The sequence below is a fragment of the Entelurus aequoreus genome, linkage group LG13 (genome assembly GCF_033978785.1).
Source record: "Entelurus aequoreus isolate RoL-2023_Sb linkage group LG13, RoL_Eaeq_v1.1, whole genome shotgun sequence".
NCBI lineage: Eukaryota > Metazoa > Chordata > Actinopteri > Syngnathiformes > Syngnathidae > Entelurus > Entelurus aequoreus.
Window position 1 is genome coordinate 14,012,335 of NC_084743.1, and position 10,000 is coordinate 14,022,334.

General features: G+C 34.9%; 1 protein-coding gene across 8 annotated transcripts in view; it reads left to right on the top strand.

The window, feature by feature from the left end:
* The window catches only part of stxbp5l (syntaxin binding protein 5L), a 516,749-nt gene that overhangs the window by 419,990 nt on the left and 86,759 nt on the right, over positions 1-10,000 (top strand). For all 8 annotated transcript variants that reach the window (XM_062067482.1, XM_062067484.1, XM_062067485.1 and 5 more), the window contains one exon: positions 349-500. In XM_062067482.1, the coding sequence (XP_061923466.1) occupies positions 349-500 (152 nt within the window). The remainder of the gene's footprint in view (positions 1-348; positions 501-10,000) is intronic.

A 10,000-nucleotide genomic window follows, 5' to 3' on the forward strand; every position in this document is an offset into this window, starting at 1 on the left:
AAACCACTGTGTGCATTCCATCGCACACAGTGGAGGTTTACAAACTGTCCGCCTTTTGCTTGATAGGATCAAAGACAGCTTTGTAAGCACCAGTGGATCGTAACCACAGGCCGTAGGGCAACCTCAACTCAAAGCAAACAAGTTGTGTGATAACATGGGGGGAAATCTTAAATTACCACTTAAAATGAGCTGGCCCACGAACGGTGAAGTCCACAGACATACTTTTGAAAGTTCCAGGTAATGCTGCAGGGTTGCTATGACAGGCCACCATCACGTGGGTAAATATACTGCACTGTGCTGAATAGTCTCTCCTCTCCTCTCCTCTCCTCCATGTTTGTGTGGCCCCAGTCTGGCATTGGGGAACTGTAATGGTCTTGCGGTGGTGGACTACTTGCAGAAAAGCCTCCTGTTGTGCATGTCCACTCTGGACTTGTATGGAGCCGCCGATCCCTACCAGCGCCTTACCCGCTCCCCCCGCAGGAACCGGCAGTCCACCTCAGGTAGACAACACACACACACACACACACACACACACACACACACACACACACACACACACACACATTCTTGTATTTAATACCTTCTTGAGACCTCCGAAAAAAATGCCTACCTCTTTAGGACCACCCTTTCTAGATATATATATTACAACATTAATAATATATACATACTATGCAAACATAAAAAAGCTTATTGTAAACAAATTCACAAGAAAAACCAAGAATGTTGGCAGTATTATAATAAAAGTCAAAATTTTACTCAACGCAAGTCAAAATTTTACAAGAAAAACTGAACATTTGTGCAATGTTGTGATAAAAGTTGGAATGTTACTCAATGACAGTCGCAATTGTACAAGAAAAGTAAAAAAATGTCGGCAATTTTATGAAAAGAGTCGTAATTTTACTCGACAAAAGTCACAATTTTATAAGAAAACTCTAAATTTTGGCAATATTATGATAATAATCAGAATTTTACTTGGGAGAATTATGACAAAAGTCATCATTTTACTCAATAAATGTCACTGTTTTACGAGAACAACCAAAAAATTGGCAATGTTGTAATAAAAGTCCAAATTTTATATGACAAATGTCACCATTTTGCATTGAAAAGTAATAATTGTACATTAAAAAAGTATTAATTGTACGAGAAAATATTGCAATATTACAGACTCAACGCAAGTCAAAATTTTACAAGAAAAACCGAACATTTGTGCAATATTGTGATAAAAGTTGGAATTTTACTCAATAACGGTCGCAATTTTACAAGAAAAGTCGACACATTGTGAGAAAAAGACTGCTTTTAGTAAAAAAATATATATATATAAATTTTTTGTTGGTAATTGGTTTTTAATCTTCATTATTTACTTCAAGTTATTACAGTATGTTTCTATATAATTTTTTTGTTTCTTGGTTTTTAATACATTTTGGCCAAAGGGGGCACATTTCAATGTCTTACACACACTTGTTATTTCATATGTTGACCAGAGGGGGAGCACTTTTAAAAGCGACACACAGTTAATTTGAAAAATCCCTCCTTTTTGGGACCACCTTCATTTTGATAGATTTCACCACCAGGGGTGCAAATGAGACATTCTCTATTAGATGCAATGTTATTGGGACCATGATTTATGTCCTCACTTGTTCACACCTCCTCATATGGAAGCTACTTTTCCTTGTGGACGTCTCAAGAAGGGTAGAAATACAAGAACACACACTCACACTGAGCACCCATACAAAAGTCAAATATACACCTAGGCTCTCTTCTTTTTGCTCTCCTTCTCCTTCTCTCCTTCTCCTTCTCTCCTTCTCCTTCTCTCCTTCTCCTGCCCTCTCTGGAGCTGTTGTGTGCGCATGTTTAATCTGATCTATGGCTGGACTGGTCTCTTCACAGGTGCCTTTCACGACCAATCAATACCAGAGGTGCTTGAATTAGATTCCTCACATAATCAATACCGTTACGTTTAAGGCCTTCATCACTCAATGTTGGCGGACAAATTAAGTCGCTCTCTTTCGACCAGGTAGACCTAGTGGATCTAGCATAATATTGGGAGAGTCCAGTCCATAGTGGATCTAGCATAATATTGGGAGAGTCCAGTCCATAGTAGATCTAACATAATATTGGGAGAGTCCAGTCCATAGTGGATCTAGCATAATATTGGGAGAGTCCAGTCCATAGTGGATCTAGCATAATATTGGGAGAGTCCAGTCCATAGTGGATCTAGCATAATATTGGGAGAGTCCAGTCCATAGTGGATCTAGCATAATATTGGGAGAGTCCAGTCCATAGTGGATCTAGCATAATATTGGGAGAGTCCAGTCCATAGTGGATCTAGCATAATATTGGGAGAGTCCAGTCCATAGTGGATCTAGCATAATATTGGGAGAGTCCAGTCCATAGTGGATCTAGCATAATATTGGGAGAGTCCAGTCCATAGTGGATCTAACATAATATTGGGAGAGTCCAGTCCATAGTGGATCTAACATAATATTGTGAGAATCCAGTCCATAGTGGATCTAACATAATATTGGGAGAGTCCAGTCCATAGTGGATCTAGCACAATAGTGTGAGAGTCTAGTCCATAGTAGATCTAACATAATAGTGAGAGTCCAGTCCATAGTGGATCTAACATAATAGTGAGAGTCCAGTCCATAGTGGATCTAACATAATATTGGGAGAGTCCAGTCCATAGTGGATCTAACATAATATTGGGAGAGTCCAGTCCATAGTGGATCTAGCATAATATTGGGAGAGTCCAGTCCATAGTGGATCTAACATAATAGTGAGAGTCCAGTCCATAGTGGATCTAACATAATAGTGAGAGTCCAGTCCATAGTGGATCTAACATAATAGTGAGAGTCCAGTCCATAGTGGATCTAACATAATATTGGGAGAGTCCAGTCCATAGTGGATCTAACATAATAGTGAGAGTCCAGTCCATAGTGGATCTAACATAATATTGGGAGAGTCCAGTCCATAGTGGATCTAACATAATATTGTGAGAATCCAGTCCATAGTGGATCTAACATAATATTGGGAGAGTCCAGTCCATAGTGGATCTAGCACAATAGTGTGAGAGTCTAGTCCATAGTAGATCTAGCATAATATTGGGAGAGTCCAGTCCATAGTGGATCTAACACAATAGTGTGAGAGTCTAGTCCATAGTAGATCTAACATAATAGTGAGAGTCCAGTCCATAGTGGATCTAACATAATAGTGAGAGTCCAGTCCATAGTGGATCTAACATAATATTGGGAGAGTCCAGTCCATAGTGGATCTAACATAATATTGGGAGAGTCCAGTCCATAGTGGATCTAGCATAATATTGGGAGAGTCCAGTCCATAGTGGATCTAACATAATAGTGAGAGTCCAGTCCATAGTGGATCTAACATAATATTGTGAGAGTCCAGTCCATAGTGGATCTAACATAATATTGGGAGAGTCCAGTCCATAGTGGATCTAGCATAATATTGGGAGAGTCCAGTCCATAGTGGATCTAGCATAATATTGGGAGAGTCCAGTCCATAGTGGATCTAACATAATATTGGGAGAGTCCAGTCCATAGTGGATCTAACATAATATTGGGAGAGTCCAGTCCATAGTGGATCTAACATAATATTGTGAGAATCCAGTCCATAGTGGATCTAACATAATAGTGTGAGAGTCCAGTCCATAGTGGATCTAGCATAATATTGGGAGAGTCCAGTCCATAGTGGATCTAACACAATAGTGTGAGAGTCTAGTCCATAGTAGATCTAACATAATAGTGAGAGTCCAGTCCATAGTGGATCTAACATAATAGTGAGAGTCCAGTCCATAGTGGATCTAACATAATAGTGAGAGAATCCAGTCCATAGTGGATCTAACATAATAGTGAGAGTCCAGTCCATAGTGGATCTAACATAATAGTGAGAGTCCAGTCCATAGTGGATCTAGTTAATAGTGTGAGAGTCCAGTCCATAGTGGATCTAACATAATAGTGTGAGAGTCTAGTCCATAGTGGATCTAACATAATAGTGAGAGTCCAGTCCATAGTGGATCTAACATAATAGTGAGAGTCCAGTCCATAGTGGATCTAACATAATAGTGAGAGTCCAGTCCATAGTGGATCTAACATAATAGTGAGAGTCCAGTCCATAGTGGATCTAACATAATAGTGGTAGTCCAGTCCATAGTGGGGCCAGCAGGAGATCCTCTTGAGTGGAGACAGGTCAGCAGCACCAAGACGTCCCCAACCGATGCACAGATGAGTGGTCCACCCTGGGTCCCGACTTTGGACAGCTAGCGCCTCATCTGTGATCACCGAATCTGTGCAGAAAAGAAACGGCAGATCAACTGGTCTAAAAGGGGGGTCTATTTAAAGGCTAGAGTATACAAATGAGTTTTAAGATGGGACTTACATGCTTCTAATGACATCATCGGCCTACTACGCCACTGTAGTTGAATATTAGCAACACCCGTCTCTTTCTTCCTGTCTTTTGCTTCTCTATCCAATACTAGAAAAAGCAAACATCCATGTTTATATATATCATGTTTATATATACTTGTGGCACATCTGCACTCTGATACCAGGTGCATGTTGACAGTCTGCATTGCATTCTTATGCATGTTGTCCTTGCAGTCGTGTCCTGTCTCTACCGTAGTCCAGTATAGTCCAAGGTCACATTGAGTTCTTGTTGTCCCTTCCTTCTCCCTTCGAAAATTGACCGTCAAAATACTCTTTTTTTTTTTTTTTTTTTTTTTTCTTTTTTACGTGGTATTGTTCCAGAGATCATCACTCCGATGAAATGTTCCAGAAGCCCATGTTGTTATTTCAAGTGGCAGGCTTTGAATGCTGTTGTGTGAAAAGGCAGCAGACGAGGTAGATGCAAGGCCACTTCTTTTATTGGTTGTTGCGTAAGATTCGTTATTGGCTTCTGCCGCACTTATAGTTCATAAAGGTCTGTCTGTGCTGGCTCCACAAAAATCCATTTGGAGAGACGAAATGCAGGCCGGCCGGCGTGGCCTTTTCCTGCACCGCGGGGGGCGCTCCTTTTCTAACAGAACACAGTCCTGCCAAATAAAATGACACATTCAGACTTCTTTCTCTTACGTTGCCTTGGCATTTAAGTGCTTCTTACAACATTTGGAGCAACCAAACCAAAGACACATTAGTTGTATTAGACACAGCCCTGGGCGATACGACCTAAATATAAAATATCCAATGTTTTTTTTTTTTTAAAACGTTCCTCCTTAATTTTTTAAGAAACCCATGAAAAAATATATAAAAAAAACATTACTCCCTATATGTGTATATGTATGTATGTATATGTATGTATATGGATTTTTTTATTTTTTTATTTATTGTTTTTATATATTTTTATTTTAATGTGTGTATGTATATATATATGTATATATATATACTGTATATTAGAGATGCCGATAAATGCTTTAAAATGTAATATCGGAAATTATCGGTATCGTTTTTATTATTATCGGTATCGTTTTTTTGTTATTGTTTTTTTTTGTTTTTGTTTTTAAATTGAATCAACATAAAAAACACAAAATACACTTACAATTAGTGCACCAACCCAAAAAAACTCCCTCCCCCATTCACACTCATTCACACAAAAGGGTTGTTTCTTTCTGTTATTAATATTCTGGTTCCTACATTATATATCAATATATATCAATACAGTCTGCAAGGGATACAGTCCGTAAGCACACATGATTGTGCGTGCTGCTGGTCCACTAATAGTACTAACCTTTAACAGTTAATTTTACTCATTTTCATTAATTACTAGTTTCTATGTAACTGTTTTTATATTGTTTTACTTTCTTTTTTATTCAAGAAAATGTTTTTAATTTATTTATCTTATTTTATTTTATTACATTTTTTAAAAAGGACCTTATCTTCACCATACCCGGTTGTCCAAATTAGGCAGAATAATGTGGTAATTCCACCACTGTATATATCGGTATTGGTTGGTATCGGTATCGGTTGATATCGGTATCGGTAATTAAAGAGTTGGACAATATCGGAATATCGGATATCGGCAAAAAGCCATTATCGGACATCCCTAATAAATATATATATATATATATATATATATATATATATATATATATATATATATATATATATATATATATATATATATATATATATATATATATATATATATATATATATATATATATATATATATATATATATATATATATATATATATATATATATATATATATATATATATATATATATATTTACTAAAAAATTATTTAAAAAATTTAAGAAATAAAATTTAAAAAAGTATATATATTGTATTTTTGTATGTATGTATGTATATATATATATATATATATATATATATATATATATATATATATATATATATGGTTTTTTTTATTTCTGTTTATTATTATTATTAATGTATTTTTATTTATTTTTTTGTTTATTTAATTGATGTGTTTGTAGATACTACCTTGTTGTTTTTTGCTGTTTCTTTTTTTGGGGGGAGTGGGGGAGGTGGGTGGTATGGTTGGGATATAAACAAAAATTATTTTGACATTTAGGGCAGACAACAGATATATGATGTATGTGTATATGATGTAATGGATAGGAATGTCTGATGCTGGATATCAATAAAAATAAAATGAAAAAATAAAATAAAATTAATAAGAAACCAATAAATACAAATGACGGTAATAATATAAAGCGATTTTCACTTTTGTGTGATCAAAAAACTAGTTAGAAACGACACTACAAACACTGCATCTTACTCTTAGCAATTTTTTTTTTTTTTGATAAATTAGTTGGTTTTTAGTACAAATTAGTGTTGTCAGGATACCAAAATGTATTTCGATACTTTTCGATACTTTTCTAAATAAAGGGGCCCACAAAAAATAGCATTATTGGCTTTATTTTAACAAAAAATCTTAGGGTACAAATAAAATAGTGAACATACTAGACAACTTGTCTTTTAGTAGTAAGTAAACAAACAAAGACTTCTAATTTAGTCTCTGACGTATGCAGTAACATATTGTGTCATTTATACACCTATTATTTTGTCTACATTATTAAGGAAAAACTGTAAAAATGAATTATTAATGTACTTGTTCATTTACTGTTAATATCTGCTTACGTTCTATTTTAACATGTTCTATCTAAATTTCTGTTAAAATGTAATAATCACTTATTCTTCTCTTGTTTGATACTTTACATTAGTTTTGGATGATACCACACATTTGGATATCAATCCAATACCAAGTAGTTACAGGATCATACATTGGTCATATTCAAAGTCATCATGTGTCCAGGGACGTATTTACTGAGTTTATAAACATAATATAAATTTGTTTTAAAATGAAAGAAGATTTTGTGATGCTAAAAAATATCTATATCGATATCGGGTAGCATTCTATTAAACAAAGCCAGTTTTATTTTAAGTAATATAGACATTGATCAGAGCTGTTTATCTATTTTATGGAGGAATGTAGTTAATCATAGAACTGGCAATAAATGTTGTGTAAAAAAAAGTATATTTTGAATTAAGAATTGTTTTGAATCGAGAATTTTGGAATCAAATCATTACCCTCAAGAATCGAATCGAATTGTGTGGTACCCAAAGAATCACAGCCCCAATGTTTTTCTCTCTTTAAAAAATTTTTAAAAATTTAAAAATTTAAAAATTTAAAAATTTAAAAATTTAAAAATTTAAAAATTTAAAATAACATTTTTCAAAAATTAATAAATTACAAAATAAAAAGATTAACAAATTAAAAAATTAAAAAATTAAAAAATTAAAAAAATTTAAAATTTAAAAATTTAAAAATTTAAAAATTTAAAAATTACAAAAATTTAAAATTTAAAATTTAAAATTTAAAATTAAAAATTAAAAATTAAAAATTAAAAATTAAAAATTTAAAATTTTAAAATTTAAAATTACAACAACAAAAAAATAACATTTTTAAAAAATTTATAAATTACCAAATTAAAAAATTGACTAATTTAAAAAATTAACAAATTAACAAATTAAAAAAATTAACAAATAAAAAAATTAAAATATTAAAAAATTTAAAAATTACAAAAATTGAAAATCTAAAAATTTAAAAATTACAAAAATACAAAAATAAAAAAATACAAATAAATACAAATTTAACCATTAAAAAATTAAAAAAACATTAAAATAATAAATTAAATTAAAAAAAGGGGGGGAGGGCGTAAGCTACGGAAGCTCGTGGGCTCAAAAAAGTATTATGTAGCAAGAGGAGAAAAATCATTAATTTTTTTATTTTATTTCATTTTTACTTTTTTTCAATCATCTGCAACAAAAACATTTTTTATTTATCAATAAAATGGATGTATCGCCCAGGCCTAATTTGAATATTGCCTTACCACAGGGGTATCCAAACGTTCTGCATTGAGGGCCCCATACAATAAATCAAGGGATGCAGGGACCACTTTGAGATTTTTATTTTTAAAAGTTGCATACACAGTAAGTGTGAAAGTACCAGGAGAGTGGAAAAGTATGTGAAAATATTGTCTAAATCATCACAAAATGCCATTTTGAATATTCCGCTCCGGATACCTTCGGTAATGTCACGATTGGAACGCTTCTGCATTTTCACCGTATTATTAGATCAGTCATACTGGAAATATGCAAACATTGTAAAGAGATGTGCTGTTTATCATTCACAATACTTATGTAAGACAAGAACACATATGATTGGCTTTTTTATGCATTCAAAATCGGAAATAAATATCTAACAATTGAGTTGACAGATGGAGGATCTTCTGTGGCGCTCATTACACTCTTTTTAAAAATATAAACTACACACCATTTACATGTCGTGACCTGAAAATTAACCAAATTTGAGTGATATTGTTAGTATAAGCGCTAACGCAGACGGACTATTTTAGCGGCGCATTGATAGCAGTGAGCTAATGCTAGCTTACGCTGTTATTGTTGACACGCCGAGCCGAGGATGATCTACTGTTGCGCTCATTATACTCTTTTTAAAAATATAAAGAAAGGGCTAACACTACTCCATTTACATGTCGTGATCTGAAAATGAACCAAATATGAGTGATATTGTTATTATAAGCGCTGACGCAGACGGACTATTTTATCACCGCATTGTTTGCTAGCTTAAAATGCTATTATTGACACACCGAGCCCACGGCTGCTTCTGATTCCTCTCAAACTTGCTAAAAGTACATTCTAGATTATAATTCATGCATGTTTCGCCTGCTAGTAGACACATGTGGCCATGGACCGACAGGCTGGTCCGAGATGGCGAAAAAGACACAAAAAGACGCTCAAACGTACTTTTTTAACCCTTCGAGAGGATTGTGATTGATTCTTCATCTAAACGGCATGATGTGAGCGTCCCGTCGGTGGGCAACCCAGCGAGAGTGGAAATATCACAGCCAGTTTGTATGTTTAGCACGTAGCAACGCTGCTAATGCTATAGTGTCACAATAAAGCTACACCCGTTTAGCGCTCGGCTTCTAAAACGTATCGCTCGTCCTCCTTGTGTTCGGGCTCAAAAATCTTCGGCGGTCACTCGAAAGAGTACGACGATCCTCCTGGTAGGGGTGTATCCCTTTATGGAGGATACCTGTGCGTGACTTGGTTTAACGTGGGGAGACTGGTGCACCACCCGATTCTTGACAGAATCGGGTCAGGGTCCAGTGGCATGGAGTCCAAGACGACTGGGGGACCCTTATCTGCTGCAGCCTTCTTCCGCCTTTGCAGCCGTTGTGGTAGTATCTTAAAATATACCGTCTTCACCGTATCCCTGGTTAGGGGGCAGTCAGGTACTAGGTCTTTGCCAAGGGCCACCTGGGGTAGCAGTAGTAAAGGGGTTAACCTCTGGTTAACCCCTTTAAAGGTGGTGGATCGTAATTTTTCCCAAAGTACTCGTAATCAAGTCTGCTTGATTAGCATTGTTGTTGATGGGGAAGGGATCTGTGGCTCCTAACTCTACGTCACGGATCACGCTTCCTCAATATCTCTCAAA